We start from the raw sequence: 22024 nt of genomic DNA, 5'->3' as shown, positions 1-22024 counted from the left end.
TCAGCCAGTAGCACAGGCCGAAAAAGAGCCAGGAGACGATGTAGGACAGCGAGAAGACCAGGAGCATCACCCTCCAGCGGATCTCCACCAGAGTGGTGAAGATGTCCGTCAAGTACGGGCTCCAGTCCCTGGGCACCTTCTGGAAGACCACCGGGAACCGGCCGTCCTTGTGCATGAAGCGCAGGCGTCCGCCGCCGTGGTCCACGCCGCCGTGGTCCACGCCGCCATGGTCCACGCTGCCATGGTCCACGCCGCCATGGTCCACGCCCACCGTGTGGACGGTGGTGGAGAAAGTGTCGACGCTGACCTCATCCGGCCTGTCGCTGCTCATGCTGGCGCCCTGACAGAGGTTAGGACGCCTTTCACACATGGGATGCTGCAAAATAGCCGCAGAGGAGGCGGGATTAGTTCGGATGCGCCTTTCATGCAGAGCCCTACGGCTTAGATCGGGGGTCAGCAAGTTGTACACTTGGAAAATAACCTACTCAGTGGCCTAGTGGTTAGAGTGTCCGCCCTGAGATCGGTAGGTTGTGAGTTCAAACCCCGGCCGAGTCATACCAAAGACTATAAAAATGGGAGCCTCCCTGCTTGGCGCTCAGCGTCAAGAATTGGGGGTTGAATCACCAAAATGCTGTTGCTCACTGCTCCCCTCACCTACCAGGGGGTGATCAGGGGGATGGGTCAAATGCAGAGGACACATTTCACCACACCTAGTGTGTGTATATGACTATCATACTTGCCAACCCTCCCGAATTTTCCGGGAGACTCCCGAAATTCGGCGCCTCACCCGAAAACCTCCCGGGACAAATATTCTCCCGAAAATCTCCCGATTTCCAGCCGGAGCTGGAGGCCACGCCCCCTCCAGCTCCATGCGGACCTGAGTGAGGACAGCCTTTTTTCACGACGGGAGGACAACAGGGTGACAAGAACTAAATCATCCAGACTAGAGATACATTGTATTATTATGTTTATCTTATCTAAAAATAAATATATTTATTAATTTAAAAAAAAAAAAACTACCGTATTTTCCGCACTATAAGGCGCACCTAAAAACCACTAATTTTCTCAAAAGCTGACAGTGCGCCTTATAACCCGGTGCGCTTTATTACGATTCATTTTCATAAAGTTTCGATCTCGCAACTTCGGTAAACAGCCGCCATCTTTTTTCCCGGTAGAACAGGAAGCGCTTCTTCTTCTACGCAAGCAACCGCCAAGGAAAGCACCCGCCCCCATAGAACAGGAAGCGCTTCTTCTTCTACTGTAAGCAACCACCCGCCCCCGGAAGAAGAAGAAAAAACGCGCGGATATCACCGTACGTTTCATTTCCTGTTTACATCTGTAAAGACCACAAAATGGCTCCTACTAAGCGACAAGGATCCGGTTCATAAAAAGACGCAATCTCTCCATCCGCACACGGATTACTACCGTATTTCACAGCAACTGATATTCCTGTGAACCGCACTGTGGAACGGGAGCACGTACGGTGAATATTCGCACCACAGGGAATGAGAAGTCATCCTTCACTGTGGTTCTAGCTTGCCATGCTAACTTCCACCCATGGTGATATTCAAAAGGAAGACCTTGCCAAAAGAGACCTTTCCAGCCGGCGTCATCATAAAAGCTAACTCGAAGGGATGGATGGATGAAGAAAAGATGAGCGAGTGGTTAAGGGAAGTTTACGCGAAGAGGCCGGGTGGCTTTTTTCACACAGCTCCGAAGGCGAACACACCTTCACTAAGACGGGCAGACAGCGCCGGACGACATACGCCAACATTTGCCAGTGGATCGTAAATGCCTGGGCAGATATTTCGGTCACAACTGTGGTCCGAGCTTTCCGGAAGGCAGGATTCACAGAACTACTGGACAACAACAGCGACACTGACTCCGATGACTTCGGCGAGACGGAACCGGCCATTTTGGATCCCACGCTTGCGCAACTTTTCAATTCGGACACCGAAGACGAAGAATTCGAAGGATTTACGAATGAAGAATAACTTCAGAAGGTGAGCGCTATGTTTATTTTGTGTGTTGTGACATTAACGTTCGAGCAACATTATGTTGCTATTGCTCTACACCATTTTGAATTTTGCTATGTTTGTGATTGCACATTTGCGTACATTTTGGGACAGAGTTGTTAGAACGCTGGTTTTCAATATATTATTAAAGTTTGACTGAACTATCTGACTGTTTTTTTGACATTCCCTTTAGCGCAGCGTAGGCGCGGCTTATAATCCGGGGCGGTTTATTGGTGGACAAAGTTATGAAATATGTAATTCATTGAAGGTGCGGCTAATAATCCGGTGCGCCTTATAGTGCGGAAAATACGGTAAATAAATGTTTACTATATTTTGCTAAAAACATCAACATTAATTTTATTTTTATTTTTTCTGACTCCTTATTACATCCAGCCATAGAATTATACCGGTACATTAAAATAAACATATTTGAAATAATTAATTTTAAATTATCATAATAATTCATGACCATATTTAATTATTAAAATAATTGTTTGTTTATCAAAAACTTTAGCATTTTATCTATTACATTTTGAAGCTCTCAGAAGCCAAGTTATGTTATATCCATGTTATATTTATGCAAGTTTGAAGTATCAATGATCTAAACACAGTTTTGTTTGCATATTTTCAGGATATATATATATATATATATATATATATAAAAAAAATAAAATAAAATATACATATATATATATATATATATATATGAAATACTTGACTTGGTGAATTCTAGCTGTCAATATACTCCTCCCCTCTTAACCACGCCCCCAACCACGCCCGCCCCACCCCCGACCACGCCCCCAACCCCCACCCCCCGAAATCGGAGGTCTCAAGGTTGGCAAGTATGATGACTATCATTGGTACTTTAAAGGGGAACATTATCACCAGACCTATGTAAGCGTCAATATATACCTTGATGTTGCAGGAAAAAAAGACCATATATTTTTTTTACCGATTTCCGAACTCTAAATAGGTGGATTTTGGCGAATTAAACGCCTTTCTATTATTCGCTCTCGGAGCGATGACGTCACGTTGTGACGTCACATCGGGAAGCAATCCGTCATTTTCTCACTTTCGTCGGTGTGTTGTCGGAGGGTGTAACACATACTTGCCAACCTTGAGACCTCCAATTTCGGGAGGTGTGGGAGTGGGGGGGTTTGGGGGGGGCGTGCTTAAGAGGGGAGGAGTATATTGACAGCTAGAATTCACCAAGTCAAGTATGTCATATATATATATATATATATATATATATACATCCTGAAAATATGCAAACAAAACTGTGTTTAGATAATTGATACTTCAAACTTGCATAAATAAATATTAAGGAATATAACATAACTTGGCTTCTGAGAGCTTCAAAATGTAATGAATAAAATGTTAAAGTTGTTGATAAACAAGCAATTATTTTAATAATTAAATATGGTCATTTTAAATGAATTATTATGATCATTTAAAATTAATTATTTCAAATATGTTTATTTTAATGTATAATTCTATGGCTGAGTGTAATAAGGAGTCAGAAAAAAATACAAATAAAAATATAATTAATTTTGATGTTTTTAGCAAAATATAGTAAAACTTTTTTTTTTTTTTTAATTAATATATATATTTATTTTTAGGTAAGATAAACATAATACAATGTATCTCTAGTCTGGATGATTTAGTTCTTGTCACCCTATTGTCCTCCCGTCATGAAAAGAGGCTGTCCTCACTCAGGCCGCATGGAGCTGGAGGGGGCGTGGCCTCCAGCTCCGGCTGAAAATCGGGAGATTTTCGGGAGAATATTTGTCCCGGGAGGTTTTCGGGAGAGGCGCTGAATTTCGAGAGTCTCCCGGAAAATTCGGGAGGGTTGGCAAGTATGGTGTAACAACACGAACAGGGACGGATTCAAGTTGCACCAGTGGCCCAAAGATGCGAAAGTGGCAAGAAATTGGACGGAATTTGTTCAAAATACAAGGCTGTGGGGAAAGCCGACGAAATGGTCAGTCCTTTGTTCCGCACACTTTACCGACGAAAGCTATGCTACGACAGAGATGGCAAGAATGTGTGGATATCCCGCGACACTCAAAGCAGATGCATTTCCAACGATAAAGTCAAAGAAATCTGCCGCGAGACCCCCATTGAATCTGCCGGAGTGTGTGAGCTATTCAGGGACAAAGGACCTCGGTAGCACGGCAAGCAATGGCGACAGTTTGTTCCCGCAGACGAGTGAGCTAAACCCCCTGGATGTCTTGGCTCACACCGTCCCTTATGCCACCGAAGATGATCAAGAGAAGAATATCGACCCTAGCTTCCCTGGCCTGCTGACATCAACTCCAAAACTGGACGGATCAGCTTTCAGGAAAAGAGAGCGGATGAGGGTATGTCTACAGAATATATTAATTAATGAAAACTTTATTCATTACTCGCAGTTTTACGTAAATTATTATACATAAACTGTTTACCAATAATTTAGCTTAAAAACATTTATTTTTTTCAATCATTCGAGTACATTCGGGTAGTCTTGTGTAATGCAGTATTTTGTGTCTATTTAGGTATGGTTAACCTGAGTGCTGAAATGGTGGAAAAATATATGTTCTTAGTGCGCCTGAAATGGGCTGTCTGCACTCTCAAAGTGCATGTTGTTGCCAAATGTATTTCATATGCTGTAAACCTAGTTCATAGTTGTTAGTAATTATCTTATCAGACAGTGTTAAGCCGCTGAAGTCTGAGTCCGAGCTAATGTCGCTATACCTTGCTGTTTGTTTGGAAAATGGACGGGTGTATAGAACGATGGTTAAAATCAGGCACTTTGAAACTTTTTTTTAGGGATATTGCGTGATGGGTAAAATTTTGAAAAAAACTTTGAAAAATAAAATAAGCCACTGGGAACTGATTTTTAATGGTTTTAACCATTCTGAAATTGTGATAATGTTCCCCTTTAACGAGTTAACATATTCATAACATCCTATTAATCATGTACATGCATATACAGACAATCACGCAATTAGAGGTCCGCAAGAAATGCTTTAAGGCAGGGGTGCTCACACTTTTTCTGCAGGCGAGCTACTTTTCAATTGATCAAGTCGTGGGGATCTACCTCATTCATATATATAATTTATATTTACTTATTTATGAAATATATCTTTTTGTTAATAAGTTAAAGGTGTTTAATGATAATGCAAGCATGTTTAACACATATAGTTAATATTGTTAATAAATTAAAGGTGTTTAATGATAATACAAGTATGTTTAACACATATAGTTAATATTGTTAACAAGTTAAAGGTGTTTAAAGATAATACAAGCATGTTTAACACATATAGTTAATATTGTTAACAAGTTAAAGGTGTTTAATGATAATACAAGCATGTTTAATACATATAGTTAATATTGTTAACAAGTTAAAGGTGTTTAATGATAATACAAGCATGTTTAATACATATAGTTAATATTGTTAACAGGTTAAAGGTGTTTAATGATAATACAAGCATGTTTAATACATATAGTTAATATTATTAATAAGTTAAAGGTGTTTAAAGATAATACAAGCATGTTTAACACATATAGTTAATATTGTTAACAAGTTAAAGGTGTTTAATGATAATACAAGTATGTTTAACACATATAGTTAATATTGTTAACAAGTTAAAGGTGTTTAAAGATAATACAAGCATGTTTAACACATATAGTTAATATTGTTAACAAGTTAAAGGTGTTTAAAGATAATACAAGCATGTTTAACACATATAGTTAATATTGTTAACAAGTTAAGGTGTTTAAAGATAATACAGGCATGTTTAACACATATAGATTCCTTTCTTTCATGAAGACAAGAATATAAGTTGGTGTATTACCTGATTGTGATGACTTGCATTGATTGGAATCAGACAGTGGTGCTAAAAACGTCCGCATTTTCGAATGGAGGAGAAAAAAGTCCTCCTTTCTGTCCAATACCACATGAAAGTGGTTGGTTTTTGGCATCTTATTTGTCCAGCTTCCGTACTCCTTTGTATACACTTTACAAGAAATACATTGTCGGCAAACTCCGTAGCTTGCTAGCTTGTGCACGCCAGCTTTCTGAGACTCTTGTTTTGGTAGCGCAACTGTGCGACTGTGCAGTCGGTCTTTGGAGTTTTGACGACAGGTACGGCGCCAGAGTCTGTTGAAATAAAGTGTTTCTCGCCTACCAGTCGGTAATTTTAATGAGCTGGCAGCAGCCAGCGTCATCTCAGAAGACCCTCGGGTGCCGTGAATGTCAATCAAGTGACAAAAGTGACGTCATAGTGAAGATTTATGATCGCTCATTTTTAGGACTATTTTTTTAATGCCTGGCTGGTGATCGACTGACACACCCTGCGAGATCGACCGGTAGCTCGCGATCGACGTAATGAGCACCCCTGCTTTAAGGTCATCAAAGCTCACCTTTAAAAACATTCACAGACAACAACAGAATTTTGGAAAAAGAATGAGGTGACAGCAGAAAGAAAAATAGAATACAGTCCATCTGGAAAGTATTCACAGTACGTCACTTCACTTTTTCCAAATTTTTTTTTTATGTTAGTCTTATTCCAAAATGGAATAAAATATTTGCTTGTCCTCGTATTCTATAATGACAATGTTAAAATGTTTTTGGGTTTTTTTTTTGACATTTTTGCAAATGTAATATGACAAAAGCTGAAGGCTTCTCATTCCAGCAACTTTGTGCCTCTGGCGAGCGACAGCAAAGGACTCCAGCAGGGCACAAGTCGACCTCAAGAACAATGACACCGTTTCTCATTGGTTGATTATTTACCAAGAAAATTGCATTGCAGTATTCTTAAAGCATTACTTTGGCGGTCAAAACACTCATGACCTGAGACAAAACTTCAAAGAAAATGTGGTCCATTAGTCGACTAGCCCAGGGGTCGGCAACCCGCGGCTCTGTAGCGCCGCCCTAGTGGCTGTCTGGAGCTTTTTCAAAAATGTATGAAAAATGGAAAAAGATGAGGGGAAAAAATATATTTTTTGTTTTAATATGGTTTCTGTAGGAGGACAAACATGACACAAACCTCCCTAATTGTTATAAAGCACACTGTTTATATTAAACATGCTTCACTGATTTGAGTATTTGGCGAGCGCCGTTTTGTCCTACTAATTATGGCGGTCCTTGAACTCACCGTAGTTTGTTTACGTGTATAACTTTCTCCAACTTTCTAGGACGTGTTTTATGCCACTTCTTTTTCTGTCTCATTTTGTCCACCAAACTTTTAAGGTTGTGCATGAATGCACAAAGGTGAGTTTTGTTGATGTTATTGACTTGTGTGGAGTGCTAATCAGACATATTTGGTCACTGCATGACTGCAAGCTAATCGATGCTAACATGCTATTTAGGCTAGCTATATGTACATATTGCATCATTATGCCTCATTTGTAGCTATATTTGAGGTCATATAGTTTCTTTTAAGTCCTCTTAATTAAATGTATATCTCATGACACACTATCTGTATGTAATATGGCTTTTAATTTTTTGCGGCTCCAGACAGATTTGTTTTTGTATTTTTGGTCCTAAATGGCTCTTTCAACATTTTGGGTTGCCGACCCCTGGACTAGCCAGAACGTAAATAAAACTAGGCTAGACGAGACAAAAATCAATAATATTGTGAGTGCTGTTCTGCTATTTTTTGTCACCTATCTGTCCGATCAGGGTTTTATGCTGCCGATTCCGATATTGATCACATGTATTAATTGTACATTTTTCCATTTATTCATGGTGAATGCTAATGACAGTTGAACAATATTAACACAATGTTAAAACTACTACTTTTTTTTTTTTTTAAGTCGGGGGTCAGCAACCCGCAGCTCTTTAGTGCCACCCTAGTGGCTCCCTGGAGCATTAAAAAAAAAGTATTGAACATTTTTTTGTTTTAGTATGTTTTCAGTGTGAGGACAAACATGACACAAACCTTCCCAATTGTCAGAAATGTTTAATATGTTTGTGTATGCTTCACTGATGACAGTATTTGGTGAACGTCGTTTTGTCCTACTAATTTCGGCAGTTTTTGAACTCACCATAGTGTGGACTGTGACGCAACAGTTTGCATGTAACATTTTCTCATTTTGTCCACCAAACGTTTTATGCTGTGCGTGAATGCACAAAGTTGCGCTTTGTTGATGTTATTGACTTGTTGGAGTGCTAATCAGGCCTATTTGGTCAGTGCATGACTGCAAGCTAATCAATGCTAACATGCTATTTAGGCTAGCTCAGTGTTTTTCAACCACTGTGCGCGTGAGATGCAGTCTGGTGTGCCGTGGAAGATTATCTAATTTCACCTATTTGGGTTAAAAATATTTTTTGCAAACCATAGTGTGGACTGTGACGCAACAGTTTGCATGTAACATTTTCTCATTTTGTCCACCAAACGTTTTATGCTGCGCCATCCATTTACTACCGCTTATTCCCTTCGGGGTCGCAGGAGCCTATCTCAGATACAATCGGGTGGAAGGCGGGGTACACCCTGGACAAGTCGTCACCTCATCGCAGGGCCAACACAGATAGACAGACAACATTCACACTCACATTCGGTCTCCCCTAGAGGGGGGGGGGGGGCTACCCACATATGCGGTCCTCTCCAAGGTTTCTAATAGTCATTCACATCGACGTCCCACTGGGGTGAGTTTTTCCTTGCCCTAATGTGGGCTTTGTACCGAGGATGTCGTTGTGGCTTGTGCAGCCCTTTGAGACACTTGTGATTTAGGGCTATATAAATAAACATTGATTGATTGATTGATTCACACACTAGGGCCAATTTAGTGTTGCCAATCAACCTATTCCCAGGTGCATGTCTTTGGATTATAGTCTGCAAATGATGTGTTGTTGTTGAGTGTCGTGTTGTCTAGAGATCGGCAGAGTTACCGTGTAATACTCTTCCATATCAGTAGGTGGCAGCAGGTAGCTAATTGCGTTGTAGATGTCGGAAACAGCGGGAGGCAGAGTGCAGGTAAAAATGTGTCTAATGCTTAAACCAAAAATAAACAAAAGGTGAGTGCCGCTAAGAAAAGGCATTGAAGCTTAGGGAAGGCTACGCAGAACGAAACTAAAACTGAACTGGCTACAGAGTAAACAAAAACAGAATGCTGGACGACAGCAAAGACTTACAGTGGAGCAAAGACGGCGTCCACAATGTATATCCGAACATGACATGACAATCAACAATGTCCCCGCAAAGAAGGAGAAAAACAACTGAAATATTATTGATTGCTAAAACAAAGTAGATGCGGGAAATATCGCTCAAAGGAAGACATGAAACTGCTACAGGAAAATACCAAAAAAAGAAAAAAAAGCCACCAAAATAGGAGCGCAAGACAAGAACTAAAACACTACACACAGGAAAACAGCAAAAAAGTCCAAATAAGTCACGGCGTGATGTGACAGTAGGTGACAGTACACCTACTTTGAGACAAGAGCTATATTGATGCATGCTTGGTTATGCTTTAAAGTCATATCCAACAATTGCGACTTTTTACTGTCAACTGAGTTTCGTTTTTTAATTATTTCTGCAGGTGGATTTTTTACACGCAAAAAATGTGCCTTGGCTCAAAAAAGTTTGAAAAACACTGGGCTAGCTGTATGTACATATAGCATCATTATGCCTCATTTGTAGGTATATTTCAGCTCATTTAATTTGCTTTACTTTTATCCTCTTTGTATATAGTATCCCCGGTGTAAGATTAGCAAGTTGGTCTAACATATTGCCTGGTAATAAAAAAAATGGTATAAGATGTTATTCTATTACTGGTCTGACATTAAAAGTGCCAGTAAAAAATATATATTTTTGCTTGTTTTAAGTAATAAATTACTATCAGATTAGATCAGGGGTGTCAAACAAATTTTAGCTCAGGGGCCGCGGGGAGAAAAATCGGACTATTAAAATCATGGCATTAAAAATTAAAAATAAAGACAACTTCGGATTGTTTTCTTTGTCTTTGGCCGAAAATACAACAAACACATTCTGTAAATATTACGATAAAAGTATAGAAAAAATGTAAATATATTTATGTATTGTTATGCTCGCAATTGTCGAAATGAAGTGTAACTTTGATGCAATAAAAGTACTTTTCTATAAATGGAAGGAATACTGACGTCAAAACATTTTAGATCCATGAAAAAAAGAAGAAAGTGAATGAATGTTTATAACTGAATACATTTACATATGCATAAAAAGGTTTTTCCTTTTTATCATTTTTTTTAATTAATTAAGTAACGTTTATGACTACATTTTCTCTAAAACACAATATAGAATGTGAGATATAACAGGATAATGCATACGTTTATCATTTGTTTTCAAAACGCTTACAAAAAAGTGGGACCCCAAAAATTTACTGTGGGACCCCATTTTTATGACTTGATGCCATTTTTTTAAATTCCTAGCGCCAACACTGATGGGAGTATTGCTGCGTGCAAAACAGCAGCAGGCGGCTGTGGCCTGTGGGCCGCATCGAATACTAATCAAATATCATCCCGGGGGCCATAGATCATTCATTCTTGGGGCATTGACCTTGACACCCCTGGATTAGAGTATATCCAGCATAAAACAAGCAATTTGGTGGAACATACAGTAGTGCCTGCTTTTTTTTTCTCTCTCTGGCACTCATCGAAGGCGGATGATTTCCCATCCCCTCCCCCTTAGTTACCTTATCTTAATTTCCCCTCGGGGATTAATAAAGTACTTCTGATTCTGATTCTTATCTCTTTCTGCTTGCTTCTTTGTTTTGTCTTCTCTAAACTTTCTTGTTGCCTCTTTTTGCACTGCTCTCCAAAATCCAAACAATGGAATTGGTCAACTGGCCTCTCAACGAAATTGACAAGATCTCGGGTTCGGGGGAAACTGCCTGTCCTGAGAAGGATGTTGTTGGGCACACAACGGACTCTTGGGAGAAGCAAGACTGACTGCCAACCCTTTCAGTCGAGGACGTTGAAGAAATCTACCGATCCGGAATCATGATAACAGGACATCTGCTGATTGGAGTAAGTGTTGCTCCGGTATTTCGACAACATTGGAAGATGCTGGTACCCTAAGGTACCCTATAGCTGCCACAAATGATTGGAGGATGCAGGCAGAACATTGGGCAAGCAGGCTATTTGTGATTTAGGACTAAATCACAAACTGGACAACATCTTGGAGATGCTGTCTGCTCTGCATGGAGAAGAATGATGAAATTGAGGACAGGAAATAAAAAGGGTGAAAATTTGGAATTTGTTTTTGCTCGCTGAAATACAAACATTCTAATCCGGATTGGCAAGGTTGTTGCTTTGAGATTCTCCTGTAGGACAGTGCAGTAAAGACGCAACAAATTCCATTCCTGTCTCTCATGGACCTGTTTGTTGACTTTTGTGAGACTGACTGGCTGTTTTATCATGTTTGCAACAGAGACTGCAAGCTTATACATACACACACATGCATTCACGGAAAATACATGCCACAAACACACGTACCCCACCCCCCACATCCCACGCTTTCGATGCTTCACCCCACGTGTTATGACGGAAAATGGAGAAGCACCCCAAGTCAGCCCCCTCCTCTCACGTTACAATTCTTGCATTGTATGTCGTAAGTTGTATGTATGTGTGCTTTGCTATAGAGTTTTTTCCTGGTCTCTAATTAAACACCCCCCCCCCCCCCCCAGGGATTTAGTTTGGGAATTATTTTGTCCTCCTTTTCCTTTTCCCCCCATGTTTATCATTTTCCCACCTTTTACTGGGCGCCACCCTAGCAGCAACCTATCAGCGTTCCTTGATTCTATAAACATTTTAGTATGTACATCCATTGTTTGGGCTTTTTCTTACAAAGTTTGGGAATAAAATCAAACTCGATGCAGAAACTGGTCAAAACACATTTAACTTCTCAACTGTAAAGGGAGCATGGGAGCTCAAAAAAACAATTTACCATAGGGCGCACTGCCGATGAATGGTCTATTTTCGATCTTTTTTCATATATAAGGCGCACCGGATTATAGGGCGCATTAAAGGGGTCATATTATTAGATTTTTTTCCGAAATAGAAAACTTGTGGTCTACATAACATGTAATGGTGGTTCTTTAGTCAAAATGCTGCATAGATGATGTTTTACAGATCATCTTCAAGCCGCTTTCTGACAGTCTCTTCAGGATGCGCCGTTTTGTGGGCGGTCTTATTTACGTGGCTCCCCGTCATCTTTGTTGTAGCGGTGTAGCGTGCAAGGACGGGAGTGGAAGAAGTGTCAAAAGATGGAGCTATCTGTTTTAAATGACATTCAGACTTTACTTCAATCAATAACGAAGCAGCATCTCCATCCGCCGGAAATGTGTCCCGTGAAAAAACGTCTCTAATAACTAAAATTCCTTGGGTGAATAATGTAAACTCACTACACCGGTATGTTTTAGCGCTTTCATGGTGAGTTTACTGACGGATATAAGTAAGAACTTTACCCTACTTTATATTACAAATGGCAACAGTGGAGGATGAATGGGGCGGTAGAGTGGCCGTGCCAGCAACTTGAGGGTTGCAGGTTCGATCCCCGCTTCTGCCATCCTAGTCACTGCCGTTGTGTCCTTGGGCAAGACACTTTACCCACCTGCTCCCAGTGCCACCCACACTGGTTTAAATGTAACTTAGATAATGGTTTTCACTATGTAAAGCGCTTTGAGTCACTAGAGAAAAAGCGCTGTATAAAAATATAATTCAATTAATTCAACAAGAAGATAGAGAAAAAGATTAAGCTTATCAACTACGGCGTCTGACTACACGGACTACAAAGGTGGGCCGCGCAATTTTTCAGGACTTATGCAGATCCCAAATATAGATCAGCAGGTGCCAGAATGTAAGAAAAGTTACTTTTGCATCATATTGCAAAACAAAACGCCAGATAATATGTCTTACCTTATACACACACCATAATAATGCTCCTATGTTGAAGCACAGTACAATCCATCAAGCGGTGCGGCTTCATAGCTTACCAAAGTCGTACTAAAACATTTTGAAAGATTTTTGAGCGCCGTGTGTAATGTTCTATATTTTCAATGGAACATATATAATGTTGAGTCATATCGCAGTCTACACGTAGCTTTTATGCTTGACTGCCATCTACTGGTCACGCTTATCATTTCACCACGTACCAAATAAAATAGCTTCGAGGTCGGTAAGCAAAACCATAATTATTCCGAGTTATCGAGTTTTGAGAGAAAAAAAAGGATTTTAAGTGCGCCTTATGGTCCGGAAAATACAGTAACTTTACTAAAATGATTTGGCAGTTATAGTTGTTCAGTCATATTTGAAGAGTGTTGTTATTAATCTAACATGTAAATGCAAAGTTTCGGTTAAACGCTCCATGTCTATTAAATAAAAGCAAAATCAGGTTCCTTCTATCACTTTGTTTTAACTAATCTTAACAGCTGGATAAAAGAGTTTTTATCGCCGCAACGTTGAAGCAGATCAATACGTTCTAACACTGTGTATCCTTCACTGCCAGTAGTCAATCATATCCGCTTTATGGCCTAACATTGTCACCCGAGAACACGTCGCAGATAAGATGCGGTTTATTACCGACGCCCACTGATGTGCTCTAATTTTACACTTTTAGTGCTAACACCTTGTACCCAACAAGTCTTACGGGAAGTGCGTCACTTGTAAACAGAGCTAAATCCAAGTACGTGGAAAACAAAAGCAGATGAAGCAGCTAAACTATTATCAATAATATTGTAAATAAGAGATAAGCATAGAAAACAATACACACACTACTACCAATAATAGTGTAAAATAATTTCATAAATATTAAAATATTAGTAAAATCCAGACTAATTAAATTGCTAGACTACTACACTACCAATAATGTTTTTATTCAAAAATGACTTTTAGGATTTTTTTAGTGGCCTTATGTATATTATTATCTAACATTTCTTGTTGTTTTTCTCTGTTTTAAGCAAGCTTACCTGTTAGGCAACACCTAATTGCTCTAGTACTTTTACATTTTATTTGGAATGTGAAGTACATTACAAAAAATATATACTGTGATTAATAATATACGAAAAATACTTGACTATATATATTTGTATACTATTATACTATAAAAAATACATTTTAATTTTAATCAATTAATAATGTAAACTTTTTGACTATTTTTTTGTATTCCAAAATATATAAACAGATAAGCATAGAAAACAACAATACACACACTACTACCAATAATAGTGTAAAATAATTTCATAAATATTAAAATATTAGTAAAATCCAGACTAATTAAATTGCTAGACTACTACACTACCAATAATGTTTTTATTCAAAAATGACTTTTAGGATATTTTTTGTGGCCTTATGTATATTATTATCTAACATTTCTTGTTGTTTTTCTGTGTTTTAAGCAAGCTTATCTGTTAGCCAACACCTAATTGCTGTAGTACTTTTACATTTTATTGTGAATGTGAAGTACATTACAAAAAATATATACTGTGATTAATAATATACGAAAAATACTTGACTAATATATATATATATATATATATATATATATATATATATATACATATATATATACTGTATATATATATATATATATATATACACTATTATATTATAAAAAATACATTTTAATATTAATCAATTAATAATGTAAACTTTTTGACTATTTTTTTGTATTCTATAACAGTGGTCCCCAAGCACCCGGTACCGGTCTGCGGACCGATTGGTACCGAAGAAAAAAAATATATATATATATATATATATATATATATTTTATTTTTATTTTTTATTAAATCAACGTAAAAACACAATATATACCGGTACACTATATATCAATGTATATCAATACAGTCTGCAGGGATACAGTCCGTAAGCACACATGGTTGCATTTCTTTATAAAAAACAAACAAAAAACAAAAAAAATTCACCCCCAAACCCCCCCCACCCCGGTCCGCGGGACAAATTTTCAAGCGTTGACCGGTCCGCAGCTACGAAAAGGTTGGGAACCCCTGTTCTATAATATATAAACAGATAAAAGCATAGATAAAAAAAAACAAGCAAAGTTTGCATTGTAAACACAATAAATGATTATTAATAGTAGTATCAATATGCAACTTACTGGTGCAGATGTATAGAAGTCACATAGGTTCTGACTTGAGTCCTGCAGAGTTTAGCCCGGTCCTGAGGCAAAGTCCCCCTTCTCCTCCTGATTCTACTTCCTTCTGAAGCCTTATTGGACAATTGGGACGAATTTATGACCTGTGGAACATTTTAGAAGTTATGTGCGAGAACAAACAAAAAAAAACATCAGCTGTCCAGTCTTACTTGGCGTCTTAAGGTGATGAAATCCACTTTTAAGACTTTAAAATATTCCACTGACTAACGAGCAGATTATTAATCGGCCATCTTGCTACGTTATTACCCCAACCCCCCCGGCACTCTTGCATTTCCGTGATTCATTAGACAGAAAGTTAACCTTTGCTCAATCAGGCGGAGAAGCTGTGATTGGCATCGGATTTTCTTGGACTAAATTGTCCTCCGTTTGGTTCTGATAAGACCAGCGAGATCACAAACCTGGCTTTTATTGCGGCCATAACGCCGAGCTCGAAACAGTTCAACAACAGCAAAACAACCGTTTTAGGGTACGAAACATTAAAAAGAATATGATGTGGTCGAGTTATTAAGAGCGTGTTACCATTTAAGGTGCTGTGATGTACAAATACAAGAGATAAGAGGCATTCCTAAGAGATAACAGGGTAGCACTACATTGTAACAATGACAAAGTGAAAACATCTTCACTTCCTTCATCTATTTTAGATGACGAGGAAAGAAAATGTGGGGGAGAAACTCAAATCAATATGCACAAAGAAAATTGTGTCCACATGCTTGACTGCTACTGTCTATGAAACAAGACAATTATATCTGATAGGCAGCCGGGCTAATCGCTTAAAATCTGCAGCCGTACTTGCAACTGCAACCGTACAAATGATAAAAAGGCAGATACACATTGACAATAGCTACGTACAGCTTCTTTAAATCAGGCACCACCTATGATCAGTAGAGTTTTTGGAAATTGTTCCACACAGTAGCTCAGTTTCTAAAGATGGAAAGGATAATGCAGGTATTAAGTAGACTAAAAATGTACCATAGTAGCAATATAAAATATAACATATGTAATATTTATATATTATATACACAGTATATAATATATACGGATATATTATACAATATATAACAAATTCCAATTACCATGTATAATATTACAGTCCACAGAACGTTCCTCCAGAAGGTCTTATCTTTGTCCATGTGATGTCAGATGAAACAAAAATTGAGCTGTTTGGCCACAATACCCAGCAATATGTTTGGAGGAGAAAAAGTGAGGCCTTTAATCCCAGGAACACCATCCCTACCATCAAGAATGGTGGTGGTAGTATTATGCTCTGGGCCTGTTTTGCTGCCAATGGAACTGGTGCTTTACAGAGAGTAAATGGGACAATGAAAAAGGAGGATTACCTCCAAATTCTTCAGGACAAGCTAAAATCATCAGCCCGGAGGTTGGGTCTTGGGCGCAGTTGGGTGTTCCAACAGGACAATGACCCCAAACACATGTCAAAAGTGCTAAAGGAATGGCTACATCAGGCTAGAATTAAGGTTTTAGAATGGCCTTACCAAAGTCCTAACTTAAACGTGTGGACAATGCTGAAGAAACAAGTCCATGGCAGAAAACCAACACATTTAGCTGAACTGCACCAATTTTGTCAAGAGGAGTGGTCAAAAACTCAACCAGAAGCTTGTGGATGGCTACCAAAAGCGCCTTATTGCAGTGAAACTTGCCAAGGGACATGTGACCGAATATTAACATTGCTGTATGTATACTTTTGACCCAGCAGATTTGCTCACATTTTCAGTAGACCCATAATAAATTCATAAAAGAACCAAACTTCATGAATGTTTTTTGTGACCAACAAGTATGTGCTCCAATCACACTATTACAAAAAAAATAAGAGTGTAGAAATTATTGGAAACTCAAGACAGCCATGACATTATGTTCTTTACAAGTGTATGTAAACTTTTGGCCACGACTGTATGTAAAAGCTGCAGCAAAAAATAGAGAGTAGATTCAGCAGTAAATATACATTATAAACAAAGAGAGGTATCGAACATAGAAGCAATATATATATATGTATATATATAGAGTCGAGGTTTCTGTGGTTTATCCGTTATACAGTGCTCAAAACCGGGGTAGAGAAGAATATTCGTTAGGTCAGGAAAAAACACATAGGCTATTTCATTCCTACAAGCCTGTTTCGCAGGTTTCCCTGAAACAGGCTTTTTTTCCCCCCCCGGCCCCTTCTCCGTGTCTCAGCACTAATAGTTTGTTCACTTCCTGCTTTTTACGGGTTCCTTCCTTTATTATTATTTTCTAATAGGGAAGAGTTGAGTCAGTTAGTACAGTGAGATACAGTCTAGTGCAGTGGTTCTCAAATGGGGGTACGCGTACCCCTGGGGGTACTTGAAGGTATGCCAAGGGGTACGTGAGATTTTTTTTTAATATTCTAAAAATAGCAACAATTCAAAAATCCTTTATAAATATAAATAAAAACTTTTTTTTTTTTTCCAAATAGTTCAAGAAAGACCACTACAAATGAGTAATATTTTGCACTGTTACACAATTTAATAAATCAGAAACTGATGACATAGTGCTGTATTTTACTTCTTTATCTCTTTTTTTCAACCAAAAATGCTTTGCTCTGATTAGGGGGTACTTGAATTTAAAAAAATTTCACAGGGGGTACATCACTGAAAAAAGGTTGAGAAGCACTGGTCTGGTGTGCCGTGGGAGATTATGTAATTTCACCTAATTGGGTTAAAAATATTTTTTGCAAACCAGTAATTATAATTCGTAAATGTGCCCTTGTTGAGTGTGTGTGCTGTCTAGAGCTCGGCAGAGTAACCGTGTAATACTCTTCCATATCAGTAGGTGGCAGCAGGTTGCTAATTGCTTTGTAGATGCCGGGAACATGGTTTGTCATGATCACAATATGCAGACGACAGCGGGAGGCAGCGTCCAGGTAAAAAGGTGTCTAATGCTTAAACCAAAAATAAACAAAAGGCCGCTAAGAAAAGGCATTGAAGCCTAGGGAAGGCTATGCAAAACAAAACTAAAACTGAACTGGCTGCAAAGTAAACAAAAACAGAATGCTGGACGACAGCAAAGACTTACAGTGTGTGGAGCAGACGGCGTCCACAAAGTACATCCGTACATGACAATCAACAATGTCCCCACAAAGGAGGATAGCATCCGCACAATTTAAATAATCTTGATTGCAAAGTAGATGCGGGGAAATAGCGTTCAAGGAAGACATGAAACTGCTACAGGAAAATACCACCAAAATAGGAGCACAAGACTACAACTAAAACACATATACACAGGAAAACACCAAAAAAATTAAAAATAAGTTACGGCGTGATGTGGCAGGTCGTGACAGTTCACCTACTTTGAGACAAGAGCTATATTGATGCATGCTTGGTTATGGTTTGAATTCCAACTTTCTGCTGGTGGTGTGCCTCAGAATTTTGTCAATGAAAAAAAATGTGCCTTGGCTCAGAAAATGTTGAAAAACACTGAGTTAGTAGTCAGTAGGTTGGTTGATTAATAGTCATTCTTCTTCCTAGGGCAGGGGTCGGCAACACAAAATGGTGAAAGAGCCATATTGGACCAAAAATACAAAAACAAATCTGTCTGGAGCCGCAAAAAATGAAAAGCCTTATTACATACAGATAGTGTGTCATGAGATATAAATTGAATTAAGAGGACTTAAAGGAAACTAAATGCCCTCAAATATACCTACAAATGAGGCATAATGATGCAATATGTACATAGAGCTAGCCTAAATAGCATGTTAGCATCAGTTAGCTTGCAGTCATGCTGTGACCAAATATGTCTGATTAGCACTCCACACAAGTCAATAACATCAACAAAACTCACCTTTGTGCATTCAAGCACAACGTTAAAAGTTTGGTGGACAAAATGAGACAGAAAAAGAAGTGGCATAAAACACGTCCTAGAAAGTCGGAGAAAGTTATACATGTAAACAAACTACGGTGAGTTCAAGGACCGCCAAAATTAGTAGGACAAAACCGCGCTCGCCAAATACTCGAAACAGTGAAGCATGTTTAATACTAACAGTGTGCTTTATAACAATTAGGGAAGTTTGTGTCATGTTTGTCCTCTTACAGAAACCATATTAAAACAAAAAATATATTTTTTCCCCCTCATCTTTTTTTCATTTTTCATACATTTTTGAAAAAGCTCCAGAGAGCCACTAGGACGGCGCTTAAGAGCCGCAGAGCCGCGGGTGCCGACCCCCGTCCTAGGGGGTGCGTAGCAGAAAATATTTGAGAAGCATTGCTTTATAACAACAAATTATATCCAAATGTCAGTGTTATTGCAATAGGATCAATTTAAATTTAGCAGAATTGAGATAAGGAAGTTAACCAGTTTGTCAACGACAATGACGATGCATGTCTGATATTCAGCTGTGAAAACAACTCGGCCTCGCTCTATAAAAAAAACCCACAACCCGCAGTTACCACAAAGTCTTTGTCAGGCCTTCGTGACAGTAAGACTGGCTCCATTCTAAAAAAAAACAAGCAAGCGTTGTAATTCCTCGTCCCTGTGCTCCTGTAGGATCACGTGACCGTGGCATAATAGCAGCTGGCGAGCACAAAGGCAGCGGTGGTAATAGAACTTGTGTTGTGTTTGTTTTAATTAATAACCCGACAGCGGTGCTGGTGTTTTTTAGCACACTATTGTGGCTCACGAAAAAAAAAAGGTATTGTCTCGTGTCGTCGTCCGCGCTGTGACGTAACCAAATGGCCTATTTAAGACTTCATGCTTGGCAGAAAAAAGCGAGCAAAAGGATGTTGCAAAGGATGCCAAGAAACCTCCAATCAACCTGCAGGGGATTAGTTTGAATTTAAATGTGGTCATTTGGCTTGTGTCGCCATGCAAACGTCACTAATTACTAGTTGTGGTCCATGGATGCCTGTGCTCTTATGTCTACTCACTGCAGGTAAGTCTACGGCGCTCGAGAGTTTTAAGACTTAAAAAAATAGATTTCAAAGAGCTGATGTCGTCATTTCTCAGTTGTAAATCAGTTATTAAGTTATTAAGTCGTAGCTGTTCTTATCTAATAACTTGTGGCCGCTTTAAGGCAGAAATAGGAAACTTGCACGCAAGGGAATTTGGTCCAGAACGACTTGCTATTATAAAAAAAACTTCTAAAATTCTGAAATTGTTAGAAAAATGTACAAAATGTTTTTTTAATGTTACATCCAATGTTTCATAAATCTAGAATGGAGCAAATTATTTTGTAACAACTGACACGGGGGGAAAAATAATTTATATGAATATATTATCTATTTAAAAATAAATGAATATATTTTATATATATTGTTACTAAACATAAAATTAGGGATGTCCGATAATGGCTTTTTTGCCGATATCCGATATTGTCCAACTCTTAATTACCGATACCGATATCAACCGATACCGATATATACAGTCGTGGAATTAACACATTATTATGCCTAATTTGGACAACCAGGTATGGTGAAGATAAAGTCCTTTAAAAAAAATAAAATAAAAAAAATAAGATAAATAAATAAATAAAAAAGAAAGTAAAATAATATAAAAACAGTTACCGTATTTTTCGGACTATAAGTCGCAGTTTTTTTCATAGTTTGGCCGAGCCCCAGTGCGATTTATGTATGTTTTTTTCCTTCTTTATTATGCATTTTCGGCAGGTGCGACTTATACTCCGGTGCGACTTATACTCCGAAAAATACGGTACATAGAAACTAGTAATTAATGAAAATGAGTCAAATTAACTGTTAAAGGTTAGTAGTGGGGGACGGAGTGGCGAAGTTGGGAGAGTGGCCGTGCAAGCAATCTGAGGGTTACAGGTTCAATACCGATACCGATATATACAGTCGTGGAATTAACACATTATTATGCCTAATTTGGACAACCAGCTATGGTGAAGATAAAGTCCTTTTAAAAAAAATAAAAAAAAATAAAATAAGATAAATAAATAAATACAAATTTATTGAATTAAAAAGAAAGTAAAACAATATAAAAACAGTTACCGTATTTTTCGGACTATAAGTCGCAGTTTTTTTTCATAGTTTGGCCAGGCCCCAGTGCGATTTATGTATGTTTTTTTCCTTCTTTATTATGCATTTTCGGCAGGTGCGACTTATTCTCCGGTGCGACTTATACTCCGAAAAATACGGTACATAGAAACTAGTAATTAATGAAAATGAGTAAAATTAACTGTTAAAGGTTAGGAGTAGGGGACGGCGTGGCGAAGTTGGGAGAGTGGCCGTGCCAGCAATCTGAGGGTTACAGGTTCAATACCGATACCGATATATACAGTCATGGAATTAACACATTATTATGCCTAATTTGGACAACCAGGTATGGTGAAGATAAAGTCCTTTTTAAAAAAATTAATACAATAAAATAAGATAAATAAATTTTAAAAAAATTCTTGAATAAAAAAGAAAGTAAAACAATATAAAAACAGTTACCGTATTTTTCGGACTATAAGTCGCAGTTTTTTTCATAGTTTGGCCGGGCCCCAGTGCGATTTATGTATGTTTTTTTCCTTCTTTATTATGCATTTTCGGCAGGTGCGACTTATACTCTATTATTAACAGAAAGTGTAAATGGGGGAGCAAGGTTTTTGGGGTTGGTGCACTAATTATAATTGTATATTGTGTTTTTTATGTAGATTTCATTAAAAAAACGAAAAAAAAACAAAAACGAAAAAAAACAAAAAAAACGATACCGATAATAAAAAACCGATACAAATAATTTCCGATATTACATTTTAAAGCATTTATCGGCCAATAATATCGGCAGGCCGAAATTATCGGACATCTCTGCATAAAATTATATTTTATACATTTTTCAGCAGTAATGAAACATTTTTTTAGACTAAAGAATGTTCCGATCAGGGTTGTATGCTAATACCGATGACCTCTGAGTGAG

At 38.2% G+C, this 22024-nt stretch overlaps 1 protein-coding gene across 6 annotated transcripts in view; it reads right to left on the bottom strand.

The window, feature by feature from the left end:
- LOC133615563 (inward rectifier potassium channel 16-like) overlaps nucleotides 1–22024 on the bottom strand; it is a 38872-nt gene that overhangs the window by 906 nt on the left and 15942 nt on the right. For 2 of the 6 annotated variants that reach the window (XM_061974246.1, XM_061974250.1), the window contains exon 3: nucleotides 1–376. This exon is cut by the window's left edge and continues 906 nt beyond it. In XM_061974246.1, coding sequence (XP_061830230.1) covers nucleotides 1–376 — 376 coding nt within the window. Of the gene's footprint in view, nucleotides 377–15085; nucleotides 15949–22024 lie in introns of those variants that run through there. The other 4 variants (XM_072915669.1, XM_061974248.2, XM_061974249.2 and 1 more) reach the window with 4 other exon arrangements.

The sequence above is a fragment of the Nerophis lumbriciformis genome, linkage group LG22 (assembly GCF_033978685.3).
Source record: "Nerophis lumbriciformis linkage group LG22, RoL_Nlum_v2.1, whole genome shotgun sequence".
Taxonomy (NCBI): domain Eukaryota; kingdom Metazoa; phylum Chordata; class Actinopteri; order Syngnathiformes; family Syngnathidae; genus Nerophis; species Nerophis lumbriciformis.
The sequence above is the reverse complement of the archived record's forward strand: the minus strand, read 5'-3'. Positions and strand labels throughout refer to the sequence as shown.